Source organism: Salmo trutta, chromosome 20 (assembly GCF_901001165.1).
Source record: "Salmo trutta chromosome 20, fSalTru1.1, whole genome shotgun sequence".
NCBI classification, from domain to species: domain Eukaryota; kingdom Metazoa; phylum Chordata; class Actinopteri; order Salmoniformes; family Salmonidae; genus Salmo; species Salmo trutta.
This window is the reverse complement of record NC_042976.1, coordinates 36,975,897-37,002,159: the sequence shown is the minus strand read 5'-3', so window position 1 is coordinate 37,002,159 and position 26,263 is coordinate 36,975,897. Positions and strand designations below refer to the sequence as shown.

Genomic DNA, 26,263 nt, shown 5'->3' with positions numbered 1-26,263 from the left:
ACATACACCTTAGCCAAATACATTTAAACTCAGTTTTTCACAACTCCTGACATTTAATCCTAGTACAAATGTCCCTGTCCTAGGTCAATTAGGATCACCACTTTATTTTAAGAATGTGAAATGTCAGAATAATAGTAGAAATAATTATTTATTTCAGCTATTATGTATTTCATCACATTCCCAGTGGGTCAGAAGTTTACATACACTCAATTAGTATTTGGTAGCATTGCCCTTAAATTGTTTAACTTGGGGTCAAACGTTTCAGGTAGCCTTCCACAAGCTTCCCACAATAAATTGGGTGAATTTTGGCCCATTCCTCGTGACAGAGCTGGTGTAACTGAGTCAGGTTTGTAGGCCTCCTTGCTCGCACACGCTTTCTCAGTTCAGCCCACAAAGTTTTTATAGGATTGAGGTCAGGGCTTTGTGATGGCCACTCCAAAACCTTGACTTTGTTGTCCTTAAGCCATTTTTCTACAACTTTGGAAGTATGCTTGAGGTCATTGTCCATTTGGAAGACCCATTTGCGACCAAGCTTTAACTTCCTGACTGATGTCTTGAGATGTTGCTTCAATATATCCACATAAGTTCCCTTCCTCATGAAGCCATCTATTTTGTGAAGTGCACCATTCCCTCCTGCAGCAAAGCACCCCCACAACATGATGCTGCCACCCCTGTGCTTCACGGTTGGGATGGTGTTCTTCAGTTTGCAAGCCTCCCCATTTGTCCTCCAAACATACCGATGGTCATTATGGCCAAACAGTTCTATTTTTGTTTCATCAGACCAGAGGACATTTCTCCAAAAAGTACGATCTTTGTCCCCATGTGCAGTTGCAAACCGTAGTCTGACTTTTTTATGGCGGTTTTGGAGAAGTGGCTTCTTCCTTGCTGAGCTGCCTTTCAAGTTTTGTCGATATAGGACTCATTTTACTGTGGATATAGATACTTTTGTACCTGTTTCCTACAGCATCTTCACAAGGTCCTTTGCTGTTGTTCTGGGATTGATTTGCACTTTTCGCACCAAAGTACGTTCATCTCTAAGAGAAAGAACACGTCCCCTTCCTGAGCGGTATGACAGCTGCGTGGTCCCATGGTGTTTATACTTGCGTACTGTTGTTTGTACAGATGAATGTCGTTCCTTCAGGTATTTGGAAATTACTCCCAAGGATGAACCAGACTTGTGGAGGTCTACAATGTTATTTCTGAGGTCTTGGCTGATTTTCCCATGATGTCCAGCAAAGAGGCACTGAGTTTGGAGGTAGGCCTCCAATTGACTCAAATGATGTCAATTAGCCTATCAGAAGCTTCTAAAGCCATGACATAATTATCTGAAATTTTTCAAGCTGTTTAAAGGCACAGTCAACTTAGTGTATGTAAACATCTGACCCACTGGAATTATGATACAGTGAATTATAAGTTAAATAATCTGTCTGTAAACAATTGTTGGAAAAATGACTTGTGTCATGCACAAAGTAGATGTCCTAACTGACTTGCCAAAACTAAAGTTTGTTAACAAGAAATTTGTGGAGTGGTTGAAATACGAGATTTAATGACTCCAACCTAAGTGTATGTAAACTTCTGACTTCAACTGTACATTGTGCCCCTGGCCTAAGAGGACGAAATTTCAATATGTAGTTAGATGTGGTAACCTAATGTTAACTAGCTGGCTCATTGTTGCCAATGAAAGGAATTTAGGCTAGCGAGCAAGCATTTTAGCCAGGTAGCCTAGGACAAACTAAAAGTGTGTACTGTATTTGTGACGACCCTCCCACTCTTATCGGCTGAAATCTTTATCTCTGCTCGTTTTCCTTAATAGGATGTCGGTGGGCGGAGCTGGGAAAGTTGTGAGCGAAATTGGACACACCTGGGCTCAGGTGTGTCCCAGGGATAAATACACCTTCCCCCATAGATTGAGGAGATGCTCTCCATGCAGACACATTGTTTTATTTATTTTTAGTTATGGCATTTTGTGGCTTCTGTTTGTTTATTTTGGAACCTCTCAACACCCCTCATTATCACCATCTATGCACGCATCCACTCACATACACAACTGACTACACACACACACCTTTGTTACTTGTGTATATAGTTTACTTTATTGAATAAATATATTTTTGTTATTCCTTTATCTCCACATTGTCTCCCTCTTTGTTACTGGCTACAAGCAGGTTCGTATTAACTAACGTCCGGGATATAAGGTTGGTTCCTAGACATCTTGGTGAATAGAATTTTTTGAATTATGATGGGCTAATGCTAATTGGGATGCGCTTTGGTTGGTATTCACTGCCTTGTCTTATAATTGTTTGGTATAGTGTATTTGAGACATATCAGTGATTTTGGTTGTCCGGTGGCATCATCAAACAGATGTGTTGCCTGGAGAAGTATGCCAGTAGGCGTAATACTAATGTTAAGCTAAGTGGTATGAGTATTTGGTTTGGGAGAAAATGCGGAGTTATGGTTTTGATAAACTTTGTAGGTGCTTTGTTCGCATCTTTTTGTTATAGCTTTTTTGAGTTGCGCTGTTTGGTATGCCCAGTGTTGGTTGCCTTTGTTTATGTTTGCTTGGTAAACTTGCCACTGCGGTGGATAGTTGGTTGTGTGCTGTGTTGAAGAGAGGATCATTGGTTAGTTTCCAGACCCCTGCCCAGGCTGGAAACTCTTGCTCTACTCGCTGTTGGGACATTGGTCTGAAGAGGTGAGTACAATCTGCTGTGATCCTCTGTGGGAGATTTGGGTAGTGTAGTGCCATTTGCTACCCGGAGCTATCGCCTTTCTTTTCCCCTTTTAGGCTTAGTGACGTGTCCCACTTTGGAATACGTTGGGCATGGTTATTTTTGTGTGGTGTCCATGGACGGAGCAGTTGTCTCGGGGGGCACATCCGTGGCTCGGTGGGAATTTGCCAGCGTGCTGGGGGGTTCTTCAATGCCAGCGGGCTACAGTGCGTAATTACCCACCACGAATCAGCACGAAGACTAGGGTTGAGCTATTGTAAGATTCGGGGAAGCTCCTTATATATGTAATCTCTCCTGTGGTGCCCAGAAGTGATTGGCAATTCTCTTGTTGTGGTCCGGTCTGATGTGCTCAGTAGAGGGGAAGAGCAATTCTTTTTTTTTGCAGTTACTTGTGACTATGGTGTCTAAAGTAGATGAGTTAATTTGCATTACATCAGAAGAACTGTTAAGAGTAATGTACTAAAGAACAGCTGTTGAAAGTCACTGAAATTAGGTTGAAATTAGTGATAAATGACAAAAAAATGGTTAGGTTTATATTAAAGGCCAATCTGATGGCGATTGATATACTCGCAGTTACCACTGGGTAACTGCCAAGGACTCGCCACCTCCCCAGGCGTCTCCCCGTTTCGATACAATGGTCGCTCCGTCTGTTAGCCATAGTAGTATTCCTTTTGAACAGCAGAAATAACTGCTTCTGTTACAGCTAGAGCATGATCGTGTTAAGAATGAATTGGAATTTAAACAAGATTTGGAGCACGCTAAAATCAAGCTGAAACAAGAGCGGCTAGAATTGGTTAGGGATGGAAAGCTCTCAAGAGTTTGCTTAGGGATGGTGACCCTGATTCACCTAGGGGTTGCTCCTCTCCCGGTTGTGCCACGGACACATTTGATATTGTTGGAAACTTACTGGACTTATGCTAGGATTTGGCCTGATTCTGATCACACTTAAAATGGCTGTTACAGATTCATGAATTGGTTCCTGAGGCTTACCGCCAACGATTTAGAACTTTAAAAAGAGCTGATAAACAGATTCATGTTGAGTTTGCGTGCGTTATCTTCAAAGTTTTTTTTCGCTGGTGTCCTGCCTCTGCGGTTAAGACTTTCCAGGGGCTGTGTGATATGATTATGCTAGAATTTAAGGACACAATCCCTGATCGAATAGCCATGTACATTAACTAACAAAAAGTGAAGACTGCTTCTGAAGCTGTGGTTTTGGTGGACGAGAATGTTTTGACTCACAAAAGTGGCTTTGCAGAGCACTGTATTCGGAGTGAGTGGGGGCGTTCAGAGATTTTTGCCTCGCACACGGAACCACTCATTCATCTAGGGTTGAGCCTGGCTCCTGTGGTAAAGCTGGCTTCAGTCAAGTGTCACTACTGTCAGGGTTCAGGTCATTGGAAAAACAAATGTCCTGTTCTCAGGGCTACAGGTAAATTTAGTACTCGCGCTAATGTTAAACCTAAGCCTATGGCGTTAGCAGCGCCTGTCCCACATTCGTTCACTCCTGTCACTTCGTCTCATGCCCAGGTGCATGTGAAATTCCCAATTGACCCAGATTAATTACATTTTATTACTGAGGGTTTTGTGTCTGTTAGGAAGTAATGACCAAGTCCCAGTGAAGGTCCTAAGGGACACAGGTGCCTCTGAGTCATTTCTGTTAGTCTGTGATAACCTTAACTGTTGAGACTGATTCTGGGAATAGTGTTTTAACTAGGGGAATTGGGTTGAACACTGTCAGTTCCATTGCATAAACTGATGTTGTATTCTGAACTGGTGAAAGGCGAGGTTGTTGTAGGGGTGCGTCCTTCGTTACGTGTTGAGGATATCGACGTTATCCAATCTGGACCCTTTCTTTCTAAAATTATCTGCCGAAATTGTTGCAACCCCTATTACTAGCCTGTTCAACCTCTCTTTCGTGTCGTCTGAGATTCCAAAAGATTGGAAAGCAGCTGCTGTCATCCCCCTTTTCAAAGGAGGGGACACTCTTGACCCAAACTGCTACAGACCTATATCTATCCTACCCTGCCTTTCTAAGGTCTTCAAAAGCCAAGTCAACTAACAAATTACCATCCATTTCGAATCCCACCGTACCTTCTCCGCTATGCAATCTGGTTTCAGAGCTGGTCATGGGTGCACCTCAGCCATGCTCAAGGTCCTAAACGATATTGTAACCGCCATCGATAAGAAACAATACTGTGCTGCCGTATTCATTGACCTGGCCAAGGCTTTCGACTCTGTCAATCGCCACATCCTCATCGGCAGACTCAATAGCCTTGGTTTCTCAAATGATTGCCTCGCCTGGTTCACCAACTACTTCTCTGATAGAGTTCAATGTGTCAAATCGGATGGCCTGTTGTCCGGGCCTCTGGTAGTCTCTATGGGGGTGCCACAGGGTTCAATTCTTGGGCCAACTCTTTTCTCTGTATACATCAATTATGTCGCTCTTGCTGCTGGTGAGTCTCTGATCCACCTCTACGCAGACGACACCATTCTGTATACTTCTGGCCCTTCTTTGGACACTGTGTTAACAACCCTCCAGACGAGCTTCAATGCCATACAACTCTCCTTCCGTAGCCTCCAACTGCTCTTAAATACAAGTAAAACTAAATGCATGCTCTTCAACCGATCGCTGCCCGCACCTGCCCGCCCGTCCAGCATCACTAATCTGAACGGTTCTTACTTAGAATATGTGGACAACTACAAATACCTAGGTGTCTGGTTAGACTGTAAGCTCTCCTTCCAGACTCACATCAAACATCTCCAATCTAAAGTTAAATCTAGAATTGGCTTCCTATTTCGCAACAAAGCATCCTTCACTCATGCTGCCAAACATACCTTCGTAAAACTGACCATCCTACCGATCCTTGACTTCGGCGATGTCATTTACAAAATAGCCTCCAATACCCTACTCAATAAACTGGTTGCAGTCTATCACAGTGCCATCCGTTTTGTCACCAAAGCCCCATATACTACCCACCACTGCGACCTGTACGCACTCGTTGGCTGGTCCTCGCTTCATACTCGTCGCCAAACCCACTGGCTCCAGGTCATCTACAAGACCCTGCTAGGTAAAGTCCCCCCTTATCACAGCTCACTGGTCACCATAGCAGCACCCACCTGTAGCACGCGCTCCAGCAGGTATATCTCTCTGGTCACCCCCAAAGCCAATTCCTCCTTTGGCCATCTCTCCTTCCAGTTCTCTGCTGCCAATGACTGGAACGAACTACAAAAATCTCTGAAACTGGAAATACTTATCTCCCTCACTAGCTTTAAGCACCAGCTGTCAGAGCAGCTCACAGATCACTGCACCTGTGCATAGCCCATCTATAATTTAGCCCAAACAACTACCCCTTCCCCTACTGTATTTATTTATTTATTTTGGTCTTTTGCACCCAATTATTTCTATTTCTACTTTGCACTTTCTTCCACTACAAATCTACCATTCCAGTGTTTTACTTGCTATATTGTATTTACTTTGCCACCATGGCCTTTTTTGCCTTTACCTCCCTTATCTCACCTCATTTGCTCACATTATATATAGACTTATTTTTCTACTGTATTATTGACTGTATGTTTGTTTTACTCGCTGTGTAACTCTGTTGTTGTATGTCTCAAACTGCTTTGCTTTATCTTGGCCAGGTCACAATTGTAAATGAGAACTTGTTCTCAACTTGCCTACCTGGTTAAATAAAGGTGAAATAAATAAATAAATAAAAATCCTTAGGAGTAACTTGGCTGGTGAGCATGTATGGCCTGTCGTGTCTCCACCTCTAGTGGTTTCTGCTAAGCCGTCGTTTGTAGGGATTCCCAATAAGAGCGCGTGGAGTTTCCCCAGAGATGTTCTCTGCGTGCATGGTGACACGTTCCATGAGCCTATCGACTTGAGGTTGACCGATTAATCGGAATGGCCGATTAATTAGGGCCAATTTCAAGTTTTCATAACAATCGGTAATCGGTATTTTTGGCCACCGATTTGCCCAATTATTATATATATTAAAAAAAAGGTTTAAACCTTTATTTAACTCGGCAAGTCAGATTAAGAACACATTTTTATTTTCAATGACGGCCTAGGAACGGGGGTTAACTACCTTGTTCAGGGGCAGAACAACAGATTTTTACCTTGTCACCTCGGGGATTCGTTTTTGCAACCTTCGGGTTATTAGTCCAACGCTATAACCACCTGCCTTACATTGCACTCCACGAGGGGCCTGCGTGGCAGGCTGACTACCTGTTATGCAAGGGCAGCAAGAAGCCAAGGTAAGTTGCTAGCTAACATTAAACTTATCTTATAAAAAACTATCAATGTTAACATAATCACTAGTTAACTACACATGGTTGATTATATTACTAGTTTATCTAACGTGTCCTACGTTGCATATAATCGATGCGGTGCCTGTTAATTTCTCATCGAATCACAGCCTACTTCGACAAACGGGTGATGATTTAACAAGCGCATTTGCGAAAAAAGCACTGTCATTGCACCAATGTACCTAACCATAAACATCAATGCCTTTCTTTAAAATCAATACACAAGTATATATTTTTAAACCTGCATATTTAGTTAATATTGCCTGCTAACATGAATTTCTTATAACTAGGGGAGTTGTGTCACTTCTCTTGCGTTCTGTGCAAGCAGTCAGGGTATATACAGCAGTTTGGGCTGCCTGGCTCATTGCGAACTGTGAAGTCCATTTATTCCTAACAAAGGCCGTAATTCATTTGCCTGAATTTTACATAATTATGACATAACATTGAAGGTTGTGCAACGTAACAGGAATATTTAGACTTAGGGATGCCACCCGTTAGATAAAATACGGAACGGTTCCGTATTTCACTGAAATAATAAACGTTTCGTTTTCAAAATGATAGTTTCCGAATTCGACCATATTAATGACCAAAGGCTCATATTTCTGTGTTATTATATTATAATTAAGTCTATGATTTGATATTTGATAGAGCAGTCTGACTGAGCAATGGTAGGCAGCAGCAGGCTCGTAAGCATTCATTCAAACAGCACCTTCGTGCGTTTGCCAGCAGCTCTTTGCAATTCTTCAAGCATTGAGCTGTTTATGACTTCAAGCCTATCAACTCCCGAGATTAGGCTGGTGTAACCGATGTGAAATGGCTAGCTAGTTAGCGGGGTGCGCTCTAATAGCGTTTCAAACGTCACTCGCTCTGAGACTTGGGAGTGGTTGTTCCCCTTGCTCTACATGGGTAACACTGCTTTGAGGGTGGCTGTTGTCAATGTGTTCCTGGTTCGAGCCCAGGTAGGAGCGAGGAGAGGGACGGAAGCTATACTGTTACACTGTCAATACTAAAGTGCCTATAAGAACATCCAATAGTCAAAGTTATATGAAATACAAATCGTATAGAGAGAAATAGTCCTATAATTCCTATAATAACTACAAACTAAAACTTCTTACCTGGGAATCTTGAAGACTCATGTTAAAAGGAACTACCAGCTTTCATATGTTCTCATGTTCTGAGCAAGGAACGTAAACGTTAGCTTTTTTACATGGCACATATTGCACTTTTACTTTCTTCTCCAACACTTTGTTTTTGCATTATTTAAACCAAATTGAACATGTTTCATTATTTATTTGAGGCTAAATTGATAGTATTTATGTATTATATTAAGTTAAAACAAGTGTTCATTCAGTATTGTTGTAATTGTCATTATTACAAATAAATAAATTTTTTAAAAATCGTCCGATTAATCGGCAGCAGCTTTTTGGTCCTCCAATAATCGGTACCGGTATCGGCGGTGAAAAAAATCATAATCGGTCGACCTCTACTATTGACCTGGTCACATTGTCCTGTCGCTCCTGTAATCTGTTCCCTGCTCTCCTCATTTTCTTCTTTCCTCTTAAAGGTTGCTTCCTGTGCGCAAAGGTTGCTGAGGTCTGGGGAGGACGAGGTTGGTTGGGGCAGTGGGGCAGCTTTAACCATCAGTTTATTTCAATTAAAATAACATCAAATTGATCAGAAATACATTGTTAATGTTGTAAATGACTCAATGTATGTCTTTGGGCCACTGCAACTCTTTGAACTGTGCAACAAACAGTAAGTGTCATGCTACATAAATCCAGCAGAGGGGGCTCTCTACCACATCTAACCACATTTCCACCTTTGGACGTTTCCAAACATAAACATAGCATAATGGCTACACTGAATGACATCTACTCTACAGGGAAAACACCAGGATTAAAAGTAAAACATTAAAATAAAGAAATCAATGTTATGTGGATTCATTTCAATATACATTATACAGAAACAAAATGTACACATTATAGATAGTAATAGGACACCATCATTTAACACAAGGTCAGTTTAGCAGACTGAATGTTTCCTCTAGTCAGTCAGAAAACACATCTGTACGAGTGTGAGGATTACATGGTCTTATTTCAGAACAACTTTAGAACGCCTACAGTAACTTGTCCCACTAAGGCATGCAGAAAGAGTAAGGTGGCTAGCTACAGGTATTCTCTCTGGCCTATGGTGGGGGAAAAAAGTACTTCAGTGTACTTCGTAGGTTCATGTTCAATATAATACAAGTCAAATATACAAAATATATGAAGAATATACAAAATATGAAGAAAAAGCAGCCAACAAGTGCTCAGCATATGAGAGAACTCCTTCAAGACTGTTGGAAAAGCATTCCTCGTGAAGCTGGTTGAGAGAATGCCAAGAGTGTGCAAAGCTGTCATCAAGGCAAAGGGTGGTTACTTTGAAGAATCTTAAATATAAAATATATTTTGATTTGATTAACACTTTTTTGGTTACTACATGATTGAATATGTGTTACTTCACTATTACTCTACAATGTAGAAAATAGTACAAATAAAGAAATGTGTAGGTGTGTCCAAACCTTTGACTGGTACTGTACATTGCGTGCAGTGCGAGCAAGGTTGATGGAAACTCTACATTTTCACACATGCTCTACCAAAGTTTTCCAGCACACAGCTTTGACCTACTACAGTAGCTACGTTGGTATTGTACTTCAGACTATGTGTAGGCAGGTTGCTTAGGATTCAAACCTGGTGCAGTGTGTGGAGCCTCCGACTACGTTTTACTTGTGGATGGCGATTTTCTGTGAACACATTGAAAGGTAATTTGACACTGTGTTGATCAGTCAGCACACATTTGGATTATAAATGTGTCAAGACGACAGGAGAAAGTTTATGCCAGAGCTGGAATTTATTAGACACGTGTTTGGAACAGCGATCCTGTCAGTCTGTTAAGCAATAGCATGCGCAACTGAAGTTCTGTTTACATGTGCGTTTGGGGTTCAACCATTTACTACTGTATATGTGGTTCAGGCCGTGATTGTTAATACGAATTTGTTCTTAACTGACTTGCATAGTTAATTATGGATAGCCGACAACATCCGATGAAATAATAATAATCGTAATATTAAACATTCATGAACATACAAGTATCTTATATCATTTAAAAGCTTAAATTGTTCTTAATCTAACTGTGTTGTCCGATTTACAATAGGCTTTACAGCGAAAGCATACCATGCGATTGTCTGAGGACGGCGCCCCACATCCACATATTTTTCAACCAGCACAGGCTTCATAAAATCCCAAATAGCGATTAAATAAATCACTTCCTTTGAAGATCTTCCTCTGTTTGCAATCCCAAGGGTCCCAGCTACAACATGAATGGTAGTTTTGTTAGATAAAATCCTTCTTTATATCCCAAAAAGTCTATTTAGTTGGCACCATCGATTTCAGTAATCCACTCGTTCAACATGCAGACAAAGGAGTCCAAAAAGCTACTGCTAAACTTCATCTAAACAAGTCAAACAACATTTCTATTTAATCCTCAGGTACTCTAAAATGTAAATAAACTATAATATTTCATACGGAAAGTAGTATGTTCAACAGGAAAACAAAATGACTAAGCGCGCGCCCAAAGAGTTATATTGTTCCAGTGCTCTCCTAACCAAAACTCAAAATTCTTGCTTGATTTTCAAAAAACAAGCCTGAAACCTTGAATAAAGACTGTTGACATCTAGTGGAAGCCATAGGAATTGCAATCTGGGAGACAGAATTACATAGGAACAATAGGTTTCCATTATAAGAGCCTGGGACCTAAAAAAAAAAAGATTTCCGGTTGGTTTGTCTTCGGATTTTTGCCTGCCATATCAATTCGATATGGACGCTATATTCTCATTTTAATCCAACGTCAAGAATCTTAGCTAGGTAGTGTAACAATAATGCTAGTTCGAACCCAGTCACAGAGAACGCAAGCAGAGGTAAGGGTAAATCCAGACAACCGCACACTAATAAAAACATGAGACCTAAGCAAAGATACAGGCCACCTGAGGAACCTAAATAGCAAGGCAACCAGGTGAACAGAGAAGGTAATTAAACACATGTGAATCCAATAAGTAATAATAAGGGTAACTTGGAAAATAGAAAACAGGGTAAGGGTGCCCTCCAAGGAAACAACAATCAAATAACACAGAAACTGTGACAGATAGCCCCAAGAAATACTCCTAAAACTCGTCACGTCTATAATTGTCAAGATAAGGACTGCCTATAAACGTGTGTCATGAGACACAGTACACAATCGTCTCATCTATCTGCATCTAGTTCCGGCTAAGACCTGTCCGAAAACACAATTTCTTACCACTAATGTTTGTCCAGTTGCATGGTTACTGTTGTGACATTGTATTGATTGTGACGACTGCGGTTCATCGAATGATTAACTGTTAATAATTACGTGATTAACTCAGTAACCTGGGGCACCATGGGAAAGTTGTTTTTATTGAGTTTCCATTTCCCAAATTAACTCAAAGAATATTAGAATATTGATTTTACAACAGTAGTTAATTAATGAACTTCCTCTACAGTCTCCGGTTGGTTGTCGCATGATCCGGGAATCTGCACAAACCCGAGTCCCACTAAATAAGTCTGTACCACACCAATTGAGTTGATTATTTATTTACTAACAAGCTAAAATGATAATATAAGATACACAAACACACAGTCTAGGCTATTGATTAGAACTTAGTGCAATGAAACAGGTCCCTAGCGGGCCAACACAATATGACGTGTTACACAAAATGGGGATTTCAAAAGAGAGAGAAATGCACAATTGGATACATTTGTAAACTATGCTTATTTTATCCCTAACACCTTGCCCCAAACTGCCGCTCTTATGGGTCAGAATATAATAATGTAATTACTTGAAGGTCTCTGATGGGGTGTCTCTTCGTAGACCGGGTTTGCCTTCTCCTCTGATGACGGCACTTCTTTGGTTACCGGGTGTAACTCTCTGATTGTCCACACGATGTCAGTGTCCTTTCTCTTAGTGGCCTGTTTCCTAGCCCTTGTTCTGAATACGGTCAGCCGTGTAGTTCAGGGCTCCAGCGTAGGAATGAAAGCAGTGTAGACACACGATTCCTTGGAGAGTGGTAACCGGGTGATCCTTGTTGAATTCACCCTCTTAGCCACAGCTACTCATCCGTAGCATAGATTTTTAAAAGGTTTCTTTGTCTTCTTCAACCTCGTGTAGCGTTTTGGGATTACAATGAATCAGATCTTGGCTGCAGCTCGTGGTCACCTAGTCTGATATGTTAATTCTTAATTCACGTTTTATACCCTTGGGTCAGAAAGGGGCATTTCCGTCTTCATGGCAAGTTCTCTGGGCGTCACTAGTTACGAGGCAAGGTCTGGATTTTACTCAGATTCAATTTAGACAACTAACAACTAAAACATTCTCTTTGATCTGGACAACATACAGTATGCAAACATCAGGTACATATTATGAAAACTCTTCAAGTTACAATGTTTTTGTTATAATGTCGTCATTTAACTTTTAATAACATAACAAAAACAACACATTTTCATATTCCTTCATTCGTCATTACAGTGGTTCGTCTTTTTAAAGTTGCAGCGTACTGCAGCACAGCTTGCATGGTGCAGCAGAATTCTACGGCACGTTATTTAAGTGGCAGCCATCATAACAATTAAAGCTAGTTAGTGCTAGTTTGACCACCAGAGGGCATCTTTGAGAAACATTTGATAGCCTTCAATAGTGGCTGTACTAGAGAATTTAAAACCTTTTTAGTAAGGACATAGTATATGGGACTGATTTTAAGACATTTAGCTTAATTCATTTGATTAACCTGTTAGGGATAGGGGGCAGTATTTTCACGGCCGGATATAAAAAACGTACCTGATTTAATCTTGTTTTTACTCCTGCCCAGAAACTAGAATATTCATATAATTAGTAGATTTGGATAGAAAACACCCTAAAGTTTCTAAAACTGTTTGAATGGTGTCTGTGAGTATAACAGAACTCATATGGAAGGCCAAAACCTGAGAAGATTCTATATGGGAAGTGCCCTGTCTGACCATTTCTTGTCCTTCTATAGCCTCTTTATCGAAAATACAGGATCTCTGCTGTAACGTGACATTTTCTAAGGCTTTCATTGGCTCTCAGAAGGCGCCAGAACATTGAATGATAGCTCTGCAGTCTCTGGGCGAAAAACAGCAGGGGTTTTGGTGAGTGGTCCTTCTGAGAACAATGGCACTGGTGCGCGCGTGCATGTTTTACTTTCAGTGTTTGAACGGATACAACGTCTCCCGGTTGGAATATTATCGCTATTTTACGAGAAAAATTGCATAAAAATTGATTTTAAACAGCGTTTGACATGCTTCGAAGTACGGTAATGGAATATTTTGACATTTTTTGTCACGAAACGCGCCGGCGCGTCACCCTTCGGATAGTGACTTGAACGCACAAACAAAACGGAGCTATTTGGAAATAACTATGGATTATTTGGAACCAAAACAACATTGGTTGTTGAAGTAGAAGTCCTGGGAGTGCATTCTGACGAAGAACAGTAAAGGTAATCTGTTATCTTATAGTAAATCTGAGTTTGGTGAGTGCAAAACTTGGTGGGTGTCAAAATAGCTAGCCGTGATGGCCGGGCTATATACTCAGAATATTGCAAAATGTGCTTTCACCGAAAAGCTATTTTAAAATCGGACACCGCGATTGCATAAAGGAGTTCTGTATCTATAATTCTTAAAATAATTGTCATGTTTTTTGTCAACGTTTATCGTGAGTAATTTAGTAAATTCACCGGAAGTTTTCGGGGGGTATGCTAGTTCTGAACAAAACATGCTAATGTAAAAAGCTGGTTTTTGATATAAATATGAACTTGATTGAACAAAACATGCATGTAGTCTAATCAATACCCAAATGGAGATTAAGTGAAAATAAAAATCTCATTGATTTATCAAGACCAGTCCCCATGCTTGTCTCAGAGCAGTGCGAAACGGTGCTAAAATAGTTGTAGGCTATTGCTTCAAATCCTATTGCTTCTAACTTCAATATGCTCTTTAAATAAATAAGACCGATGTCACTTTTAACAGCACATTACTCAACACTAGTGAGACTCATGTCGCCTACTGTAGGCCTACAGTATATCGAAAAATATTTATATCAATGACTTGACTGTCAATAATTACATATGGGTCTCCCGGCACGGGTATCAAACATACATTTGTAGCAACGCATTTTGCACTGCGATGCAGCGTCTTAGACCGCTGCGCTAATCAGGAGGGCTATTATAATACTGTACATGGTGTCCAGGTCAGGATAACCAAAACATTTCTTTATTAAAGACTTTCAGAAAGAATGTTGGTACTGACTTATTTTGATCCAAAGCCATGAATGAGTGAGTCACTCAGCTTTATGTAGGTGCCGCTATATGACTGTGCCATCAACTTGATAATATAACGATATTTTGGAGGTTATTTCGTTTTCAAAAAAACTAAAATGAGCGATTGTAATCTGAATAAAGGCCAAAACATTTATTTCGGAGTCCTATGGGACTCCCAATCACGGTCGGATGTGATACATTATAATAATAATACTTATTAGAATAATAATTATTATTTAGAATTATTTATTAATGTTTTTAGAGGGAGAGAAACCAAAAACTTACAGTCATCTCATGCATCTCCCAGTTGAGGGTATTGAACCAGCATTGGGACCCAAAATCATAATCAGTGCTCTAACTCCCCCTTGCGCTGGTCTGGAGCAATGAAGTGGTGACGCAGGGTACCGTAGTAAACCACAAATTACCTATAAGTCCCGCAGCCTAATCGCTAAACTTTTAGTGGAGCAACCACTGTACCACCTTTTTGGCTGACGAAACATATTGTCCCAAAGTCCATTCATTGCATGTTACTGTTCTGAGGTAGGTTCTCCATAGGCCCATCATACATTCCATCCCTCCACACTGAATGACAAAGGAATTTTGTCTGCTGCTTAAGATTTACAATGCGTGAGGTGTCATAAAACCCCCCACCTCCATACCTCTCGATCTCTCTCCCTCTGGTGGGTGTGAGAGATGTCCCTGCAGGACTGTGGTCCATGGTAACCTGACCCAAACAGGTTACCGTGGTGACAGTTACCATGTCATCCACTGGTTCTGTAACACCTTCTGTGGCAGCACTGTTCGCAGCACTGTTTGCTTCTGTGGCAGCACCATTAGTGTTGTTATCTGTGGCTTCACCACCATTGATTGCTGTAGCTCCATCACCTTGAACAGCACTACTATTGCCCAAAGCCTGGCTTGTTGTGGAAGCCATCAGATTGCTGTGCTCCTCATCACCTCCTGTGGCACCCCCGCTGGATCCTGCAGCAACACTGTTTGCTGTAGCTTTACCTCCACTGGTTCCACAACCTAGATCAACATGGATCACTGTTTTAGTCATAATGAACAATATCTAACTATTAAAAGGCAGATTAGTTTTCACATACTTGACACTCCTCAAATGAGAGGCCAAGATATACAGTAGTACATTCATCCAGTCCTGGGCAGAAAATAGTTGTATTTTATCATTTAAAATTATAATTACCAATCCTGTTTCTATTCTGGTTAGAGACAGTTTGCACTGTTCTGTGAAGGGAGTAGTACACAGCATTGTACGAGAATAGTCTTAATTTCTCAGAACAAGAATGGACTGACGAGTTTCAGAAGAAAGTTATTTGTTTCTGGCCATTTTGAGCCTGTAATCGAACACACAAATGCTGATGCTCTAGATACTCAACTAGTCTAAAGAAGGCCAGTTTATTGCTTCTTTAATCAGAATAACAGTTTTCAGCTGTGCTAACATAATTGCAAAAGGGTTTTCTAATGATCAATTAGCCTTTTAAAATGATAAACTTGGATTATCTAACACAACGTGCCATTGGAACACCTATGTAGATATTCCATTAAAAATTTGCCGTTTCCAGTTACAATAGTCATTTACAACATTAACAATGTCTACACTGTATTTATGATCAATTTGATGTTATTTTAATGGACAACAAATATGCTTTTCTTTCAAAAACAAGGACATTTCTAAGTGACCCCAAACTTTTGAACAGTAGTGTATGTTATTTATTATATATATTAATCAATCAATCAATTTACTGTACATGCACAAACATAGATATTGAAACCTTTCTTTTTAAATCAACCTACAATAGAGCATGCTGGGAAATATGATAATGATAGACGTGGCTTTGGATAAAATGTGTCTGAGTTTCAGGCCCCTGTATTACGGTCAAACTAGGCGCTCAAAATAAGGCCTCATGAATACATATGGTATTGTGTTAAAGGTCATGAACAGTCAAAATCATGTTTTTCATGAAATGGTATGATATTTGGAGTAAACCAGAAGTATGTTGACCAAAGTATGAAAAATGACAGTTGCTTCTACATTGATAAAGTTTGATCATAAAGCTACTGGTCCCCTCCCCCATGTCAAACACTTGGATACATTATTAACGGGACAAGGTGACATCACCTTAACTCTCATTTTAATACACCAATGGTATTCTCTTACCTAATTAAATAAGTACCACCTTCTAACCAACATGGGAGAAGATGAGTTTGCAGAGGGGCATGGTTTATATAGCTAGGTAGCTACTCTACTGGTGACAAAATCTGACTGTAGGGTGACAGCAAATGTAATTAAAAGTTTAGCCTATTCATCTACGGTAAAGATACTTATTATAGACACGATGATAGTTGTGTTTATATTAGGTTTTGAGCCAGCAACGCATGTTAAAGTACATTTTTCCCCTAGTCATTTTTCAGTCAATACAATATAATATAATATTTGGCACACCAGTGGAGAACTCAATTCCCTAAATGGTCAACAGATGATTCCGCGATCCACTTGCTAGTTTTCTTTCTGGAAGGATGTATAGAAATGTAACATTCTCCCATAGGGATTCTCTGAGAAAACATTTAAGAAAATCCAACAGTGACAATCTAAAATTTTATAGCAAAGAATGAAGGTAAGCAAACGAAATAAACTAAATTACATTGGGTCTAAAAGGCTAATATTTAATTTTTGTTGAAGGAGAAACAAAAAAAGATTAGGATTATACATTCAAAGTGGGAAATGCAGCATGCCCTCATTGAAAATCTATATGTTCTATGTACCGAACTGCGATACAAAACTGAAACCTAGCCACTCTCCTCTCATAGCAACAGTACCTAGCTACAAAGGTTTGTAGCTAGCTAGCTAATGTTATATCCCGACAACATTGATGCTCAATATATTCAAAATTGAATTCAAGCCAGATTGCCTACATTACTGAAATTGTATCTGTTTTGTTAGTTGACTTTGTAACATCAGTTGCTAGCCAGCCAGCCAGCTAACCAGCCTGCTAGTCTGCCAGCTAGCCTGCCTGCTAGCCAGGCTCCCGGGTTCACATCATGTCCAAGCAGCCCACTTATGGCACAAGTATGCTACTTACGTTCTACTGTCACAGTATCCAACGAAGGTGGCGGCGCTCGGCGGTCGTCGTCGCCGGCCTATTAGCTGCCACCGATCTATGTTTCTGTGTCTTTTGGTTTTGTCTGTCTTTCCCGCACCCGTTTCGTGTCTGTCATTAGTGGGGGGGTTATTTAGTGTGTATTTTCAGTTTGGGTTCTCGTGCGGGATTGTTTATTGTCCACTCAGGACAGTTGTGTGTTTGGCCTGTTTCGCTGGCCTGTGTACGATTTATTGCCGGGCTGCGCCCCGTGCGCTTTTCTTCGTGTTTTCTTTTGGGAATGTGTTTCCCGGGTGGACCTCTTTAAGCGCCCTGTGCCTTTCGGCTATTGTGTTTTGTTTACCGTGGCATTAAAACACTGTTGCTCCGGGCCTCTGTCTCCTGCGCCTGATTCCGCATCTCCACTGGTCCTAGAATTCCATGACAACTACTTACATTTGATGAAACTGTCGCTGCATTATGCTATAATATGTCATATCAATTCATTATTGCAATAATGAGACCGTCAGCCCACCAGTCTTGACTGACTGTTAGGCTGAGAGTCAAGCCTTTACAGACGATGCACAGTTTTTATATAGCTGATACCAAGATTGCTTAGCCAGTCACTTCTAACCTTCCCATAAGCCACCTTGGTAATCTACACAGGATGTTCTTTTACTTAGTTTCCCAGATGCCAGTAAGATGAGACAATGAGGCATTGTTCTTAACTCTTCCAGGCTCTCTCTATCTCGAGTCACACACACCACATCTTGCCTATAGAATGCTAGCTTTTAGGTTTTCATCACCAACACAAGTAAATTGTCAGCTTCAAGCTATCTCTAGTAGAACCCATGTCCTCAACACCCAGACTAGCTACAGGGTGCTAGAGTGGGGACCATAAAACACAGCATTAGCAGGACAGAAATATCTTACTGTTCGTTAAGTAAATCATTGTCACATATCCAACAAATAAGGTGAATACACAATTTTTCCCTCACACTGGGCAACTCAAGGATATTGAGACTTGTCCTGAAGCCACTCCTGCGTTATCTTGGCTGTGTGCTTAGGGTCGTTGTCCTGTTGGAAGGTGAACCTTCACCCCAGTCAGTTCCTGAGCACTCTGGAGCAGGTTTTCATCAAGGATCTCTCTGTACTTTGCTCCGTTCATCTTTGCCTCGATCCTAACTAGTCTCCCGGTCCCTGAAAAACATCCCCAAAGCACGATGCTGCCACCACCATGCTTCACCCTAGGGATGGTGCCAGGTTTCTTCCAGATGTGACGCTTGGCATTGAGGCCAAAGAGATCATCAGACCAGAGAATTTTGTTTCTCATGGTCTGAGAGTCTTTAGGTGCCTTTTGGCAAACTCCAAGCGGGCTGTCATGTGCCTCTTACTGAAGAGTGGCTTCCGTCTGCTCACTCTACCATAAAGGCCTGATTGGTGGTGCTGCAGAGATGGTTTTCCTTCTGGAAGGTTCTCCCATCTTGACAGAGGAACTCTAGAGCTCTGTCAGAGTGACCATCGGGTTCTTGGTCACCTTCTTGACCAAGGCCCTCCTGCCACGATTGCTCAGTTTGGCCGTGCCTCAACACAATCCTGTCTCAGAGCTCTGAAGACAATTTCTTTGACCTCATGGCTTGGTTTTTGCTCTGACATGCACTGTCAACTGTGGGACCTTATATAGACAGGTGTGTGCCTTTCCAAATAATGTCCAATCAATTGAATTTATCACAGGTGGACTCCAATCAAGTTGTTGAAACATCTCAAGGACCACCAATGGAAACAGGATGCACCTGATCTCAATTTCGAGTCTCATAGCATAGGGTCTGAATTCTTATGTAAATAAGGTTTTTCAGTTTTTTATTTTGTATAAATTAATAAACATTTCTAAAAACCTGTTTTCGATTTGTCATTATGGGGTATTGTGTGTAGATTGCTGAGAAAAAAAATCACATCAATTTTAGAATAAGGCTGTAACATAACAAAATGTGGAAAAAAGTCAAGGGGCCTGAATACTTTCCGAAGGCACTGTATATCAACAACAAAAAATCTAGCATTAATGCAATTTCAATGTTTGAGTTGCTTTGTGTATCACCACATTTGCTTGAGAAGATTTTACTGCAGCGCTGCATCCAAGTTGCTTGACATAAGCGTTTCATGATTATACTGTAAGCTCCCCACCCACAGCCTCAGTCTTTTCAAACTTCTTTGTAGTTAGCCATGAAAGAAACAATACTTTTCAGAATGACTGTTCAGGACCTTTAACACTGTTCTGGTGTACAGCAAATTCTCCACTGTGATTTAAAAAAATAATTAACACTGGGAGTGTTAAATCAACACAATGTGATGAGTCTGTGGATCCATGTAGACACTGGAACAGTGTTAAATTAACACACTGTTTCGTTTAACGCCTTATTCAAATATTTCCCAGAGTACCTTGACTTTTGAGTAGCACCCATGACTGCATTTGTTAGTGACATAGACATGCTTGTTGCATTCATCCACATTTGGTCCTGTGGACTTCACCAAGTGAGATCCAAAGTGAATATGTTATCATGTGACTCAACACAAGGATTAATTTGTGTTGTCTTAGGAAGACATTATTTTAACTTTACGGTAAAACTATTGGTCAACAACTCCTATTTTGAATCCAAACAACTTAGACGCTTATAAAAAGGTCTTAGATACATTGTTCTTCTATGGGCCATGGCCCATGATTGTTAATGCCTTGCAACTTAAGCTTTATGCCTTGTATATGAATCCATTGTTTAGAATTCTATTCTCAGACATTTATTAATTGCCTATTACTGTAACTCAACTATTGTGTTCTTGCATATTGCTATTTATCTTATGGAGTCAGATAATTCCTTTAAGGGGCTAATCGCTTAGTCTTATTACGAGTCCCATGTAAGGGAAATAAAATATACATATAAAGTACAACCACACTGCACTACTACAGTGACATGTGTTTGTACTCCTTTAGAAACAAATGCAAGCCTTTTTTTCTGAGTGTAATACAACATTAAACTCATGGTTTACAGGCCACATCAGGCCTGCAAGTCACATTATGTTGGCTTGCAAGGTGATGTGTGATTCCTATTTGAATCCAGCCAGTGTGGGGGCATCCAACATTAAGAATTTTTGATAGCCTGCAACCTATATTCAAAATGACTGCCAGGGTTGGAAGGCTAGTCTATAAGACTACCTAAAGCATCTAAACTGGAACAAACATTTAAGCAACGGGTACAATAAGTCCAAGTAAGATATTGGATTCATTTCGAAAATGTTTGTAATATATATTTAAGTAGCATAAGATTGATTGAGGAATTAATGTACAGTACCTGCGCATACATATATTGAAACAATTCAAAAAATGTACCTGCAATAGAGCATGCTGGGAAATATGACAATGATGTGCACAGTTTTTGGTTCAAAGTGATGTGTATCAGTTTCAGGCCCCTGCATTGGGGTGTCACTAGGCCCTCAAAATAAGGCCTTGTGTAATACGTATGGTATTGTGTAAAAAAATACATTAAAAAAAATACATATTTGCTTAGGATTGGTGAAGTCCATAAGACTGAAAATGGCTGAATGCAGCAACCATGTCTCTGTCACTAACAAATAGGTCATGGATGGTAACTCTACAATTAACTCTAAAGGCACAACTTTACATTAAGCAGTGTTAATTTAACAGAACCGGCATCTATATGTACAAATTACCTCGACTAACCTGTAACCCCGCACATTGACTCAGTACCGGCACCCTATCGGTATTTTACTGTGTTACTTCTTTTTTTATAGTTTATTTAGTAAATATTTTCTTAACTCTATTTTCTTAACTTCATTGTTGGTTAAGGGCTTGTAAGTAAACATTTCACGGGAAGGTCTACACTTGTTGTATTCGGCACATGTGACAAATAAAATGTTATTTGATATGGGTCCAGACTCAACACTTTCAGTGTTGATTTAACATTCTGTGTTAATTTTGTTTGTTTTCTTACACTGGAGAATTAGCTGTGTAAATATCCAACTTGCAATGTTTGCAATTGGCTTCGAATTACTCTGCAGTATTAATTGCAGCTTTCAACCTTTTCAGTGGCCTTTATTATGTACACCTGGAGCAATGGATATTTAGGAGAATGGACATTAACAGAATGTTCAGATATAAATGTATTGTGTAGATCAAATACAGTATGACTGTCAGATAGATTGGAATAGTATAGGAGATTGTGTGTGCTCTATTGATTCTATTTCTATCTTCAACATGCAGTTCCAGATGCAGCCCTGCCATTAGTTGAAGGCGGCCAATCCTAGTTTAAGAAAACTAGTCACTTCCTCAGATCTGTGTTCAAATATTTTCTTTAAGTAAATGCTTTCTCAGATCTTTATTCAAATCTTTTTAAAAATAAGTTTCTTTCTGAGATCTGTATTTAAATAGTTTAAAAAAGTCATCATTTTTTGGGAATCTTTATTCAAGTAGTTGTAGTCACTTTCAAAGTAACTATTTGTGCCCCAGGAAAAATAGTTATTTTCCACAAAGCATAGTTATGTCTATAGTTATCCCTGGTTTGCAGTAATCGTGTGATTGGGAGTTGGTAGCACTTCATTGAATGTAAATGGATATAATATCCTTAGATTTGTCACTAACAGAGTAATTACAGATGGGGTGTCTTTATACAGTACTGGATCTATTTTCATTATAGTAATAAAAATCCTGAAATTGCAACTTACATTGTTTGTACACAAAAATGATTCCCCAGAGGCAAACCAGCATCAATGGTGTGATGCCTACAATAACACTGAGAGAAAGGCCTTCACCTGTGGGGAAAAGACAAGACCAGTTTAAGTTTTCAGTTAATACATATTATGTAATGAGAGGGGGTGAAACACACTGTATCATGTTCTTGCAGGGTCTGTGTGAATTCTCTTACTTGTGCGGATGACGGTTGTGTTGCTCACAGTCTCGTTCAGAACGGGGTTGAACACCTGGCAGGTCACAGAATGATTATCTCTGTAAATCTCTGTGAAATTCACTTGGCTCCAGACGGTGTACAGTCCACTTTCAGGATCAAGTGTAATGTTGGTCTGTACTTCCCTGGGTTCCAGAGTGCTGTTCTGAGGCTGTGAGAGGTCCTGGATAGTCCATGTGACTTTTGGTTTGGGGTAGCCTCCCTGGGTCAAGCACATTGCATTCATCACTTTGTATTTCACAGTCAATTTTGGTGTCAGGAACCGTGCTGAAAGTGTACAAGGCAAAGACAAGAAGTGAGAGAAAGGTTCCATAAAGTGCCATGTATAAATGCTATAATAATGTCCTTTATGATTTCCCACAAGAGCTATGAATAACTCAGCCATACCTGCTACAAGCAGAGTAGTCTGACACACTTTGGTGAAATGGATAGGTTGATCATTTCTGTCGAACAGCGAAGCGAAAGCCCAGTAGGTTTTCTGGTTGTCTTGAGGTGTTACTTGCCTGAGTTTGATAGAGATATTTCCAGAACTCATCTCAACCTGAAAGGCATTAGTCCTGTTTGTGTAAAGTTCATTCTGATATTCTTGCTCAACTCTTCCGTTGAACGAGTACAACACAACGTCTGAATGATCTTGCCAATGGAACCGGAGTCTTGCTGGGTTGATGGATGAATTCAGGTCACAGGGTAACAGAACAGATTCTCCTATAATGCCAGTGACTAGATGTTCAGATGCAACTTGTGCTGAAAAATTAAAGACAAATATGCCAAAGTTACACCAAACTAAGCTCAGAATTCAACACACAGATCATAAACGTCCACCACTGTATAACTGCATGATTGTGTTTGAATATGGGAGAATCTATGCATGTCTCAATTGGCTTGAGGTGTGAAACAGTGAAGAATTGTCACTGTGCCTTAATGTAATCAATGGTGCTCAAGCACAGGCCCATATGAAGCCTGCAAGTTTCCTGCCCCTCCATGCCTATATCCTGACTCCTTGAGAGAATTGTAGGAACTTATGCTAGAACTGACACAGTCCTTCAAACCAGGACAGAGGGGCCCAAACACTAAAACTCACACTGCTATTGTGACAGCAGGCTTCACTGGAAGAATGGCATGACATGCTCATGTACTCACTCAAAGGAAATTACAGTAGTTATAAGGATGTGGTAGAAAGAGCTTAAGCACAGTGCACACATGCAGAGAGAAAAGTCCCCTAAACAAACATGTTCCTGAAAATGTAAGAAACCTTTTCTCTTCCAAAAGCCATACAATAACATTTGAAACTGGGTTGTTCCTTTATTTGTGTACTTTTGTAATGAATTCCAGCACTTGCTTACGAAGATGATGGGAAGATGTATGACATCACCTGTTTCATGACTACTCTGATGAAACGTTTGGTTGAGTTATTTATCTTTGTCATAAACAGTCAGCTCGGTAACAACATTTGACCTAGACCCCAAAAGGGAAAGAAGAAGTATTTCCATGGGAAGGTCTGTGTGGCAGATGTGTGGGCAAGCCCAGAGATTTTCTCTTTAGACAAGCCAAAACCCTTTCTTTCTGTAAAGCATTGAATGAAATAAAATAAATGCGCATTGAGATAAAGGAGACTTACCAAAGAGCAAAAATATGAGTACCAGAGTAGATATTCCACGCTGCAAGAAAATAATTAGAGAAGAAATTAATGGGGGGGGTTGGTTTCATTTTGTATGACATCTGCTTTATTTGTGAAATACACATCTTCCTTTCATGACATACACTGAGTATACAAAACATTAATGTCACCTGCTCTTTCCATGACATAGACTGACCACGTGAATCCAGGTGAAAGCTATGATCCCTTATTGATGTCACTTGTTCAATCCACTTCAATCAGTGTAGATGAAGTAGAGGAGTCACGTTAAAGAAGGAATTAAGACAATCGAGACATTGATTGGGTATGTGCCATTCAGAGGGTGAATTGGCAAGACAACATATTTAAGTGCCTTTTGAACGAGGCATGGTAGTCGGCTCACCGGTTTGTGTCAAGAATTGCAATGCTGCTGGGTTTATCAAACTCAACAGTTTCCTGTGTGAATCAAGCATGGTCCACAACCCAAACGACATCCAGCCAACTTGACACAACTGTGGGAAGCATTGGAGTCAACATGGGCCAGCATCGTTGTGGAACACTTTGGCACCTTTTAGAGTTCCCAGGGCAAAAGGTTGGGGTTCAACTCTATATTAGGAAGGTGTTCCTAATGCTTGGTATACTCAGTGTATGTGCCCTCCCTTACTCATCTATTAGCGGCGTTGGGTTTAGTGCTTACCAACGTCATGATGCATACAACGTTTGAAAGGTCTATCATTTTCATCGAACACAATCAAAGTTAGCATAAGCCCTAGTTGCCTTCAATAGCCGTATAGGTTATTGTTAATGCTAGGATAACTTTCTTTGTTATCATGTTTATATTGTTTCATTCTTTGTATGCGATGCGCACTGCGCAGTAAAGCCGTTGTGTGTCAATTGATCCCTGTAAGGGGTGGGTCGCGAACTGGTGAATGACACAAAAATAAAAGATTCAAATCATTCATATAGGCCAATTAAGACTTATTATAACAATGCGATGTTGCGTCCCAAATGGATAACTTGAAGTAACATATTGTAAGGTAATTAAATAATCAAAAGAAAAATGTGTTTATTTGTTAGTGGTTATATGTATTTAGGCATATGATGTGAAAAAGGCCTCTTGAAATCATTGTCAAAAGCGCAAGAGATACTGTTGCATGTAGGTCTCGATTATTTATGGATATTTATACAGAAATATCAAAACATTAGTTTAACAACTCCAAAGCAATTGCATGTGGCGCAGGAAGCATTAACAGACTGCATTTTTTAAATTTTCAATCTGGTAACTCTTTCCTACTCTGAGACAATTTGTGGATACAGACCCTAGAAGTTAACTTTTGAATTGTGCAGAAGTTGTTTCATTTTGTCCGTGCATATGAATGCAGACAGCACTTTCTCATAGTAGCCGTATCTCCTCATAGCGAAATAACAGTTGTGTATATATAGTATGTAGCTTCATGAGAAACAAATGATAATGTACAGAATGCAACCTGATTATTAAGCCATAAATTAGGGGTTAACCCAAATCTTACCAGACGGAAGACCGACTCAGAGATGATCCTTCTCCTTTCTATGACAAGCATGTTGGTGTTCATACCCTTTCACATCTAGATTGTCGTCAAGAATAGCTAATCTACTTTCATCCTAACAGCTCCACCCTCTCACATGATCGCAATGTCACTGACTAATTTAAGTCTGCCTATTCCTGGATATAATAATTGATTACATAATATACAGTAGAGATCACAATTACAATAATAAAGGTGCTAAAATACATTCTTGCTCTCTTTCTGTCTCCCTCTCTCACACACACACACACACACTTCCTGTTAGCAAGAATGTACGTGTGGTATGTGATTTTCCTCACGTGTTGCTTCATTCATTAGCATCAAGTTTGTTTGACCGAATATGACACAACACATGGAAAGAGCAATACGTTTAGGCAAACATTGAAAGTTCATTATGCTCCCCATTGCTTCAGTTTTAAGACACTGAGTATATTACCACTGTAAATAGCTTTCATTTCAGTACTTGACTTTTCTGTACAATGACATTTGCCAACTCAAGCTGTGGCTGTGTGATTCATAGACTACTAACAGTTACCCCCTTACTATTTTGTTGTTTACATTATTCATTAATCAAACACTTGTATACCTAGCCAGGTAAGG

General features: G+C 40.1%; 1 protein-coding gene across 2 annotated transcripts; it reads right to left on the bottom strand.

Moving 5' to 3' along the window:
* Positions 1-14,644: 14,644 nt before the first annotated feature.
* On the bottom strand, positions 14,645-25,977 carry LOC115155988 (ICOS ligand-like). 2 transcript variants are annotated; one of them, XM_029703145.1, is made up of 7 exons: positions 25,628-25,977; positions 24,102-24,141; positions 22,871-23,227; positions 22,445-22,750; positions 22,245-22,331; positions 15,187-15,444; positions 14,645-14,938 (listed from the first exon to the last, which is right to left on the bottom strand). In XM_029703145.1, exons 1-7 carry the CDS (start codon positions 25,688-25,690, stop codon positions 14,841-14,843), a joined length of 1,209 nt encoding a protein of 402 aa, XP_029559005.1. In that variant the 5' UTR covers positions 25,691-25,977; the 3' UTR covers positions 14,645-14,840. The 2 variants fall into 2 exon arrangements, with proteins under 2 accessions (XP_029559005.1, XP_029559004.1); XM_029703144.1 differs by having other exon boundaries at positions 14,645-15,444.
* Positions 25,978-26,263: the final 286 nt, after the last annotated feature.

What these genes read in the sequence shown, in the direction of transcription:
- LOC115155988 (XM_029703144.1), bottom strand. Translation starts at nt 25,690, where the DNA reads ATGAACACCAACATGCTTGTCATAGAAAGGAGAAGGATCATCTCTGAG. An exon ending in CTGAGTCGGTCTTCCGTCTG is followed by an intron (nt 24,142 to 25,627) that starts GTAAGATTTGGG and finishes ATTTTCTTGCAG; the next exon opens with CGTGGAATATCTACTCTGGT. An exon ending in GACTACTCTGCTTGTAGCAG is followed by an intron (nt 22,751 to 22,870) that starts GTATGGCTGAGT and finishes GTACACTTTCAG; the next exon opens with CACGGTTCCTGACACCAAAA.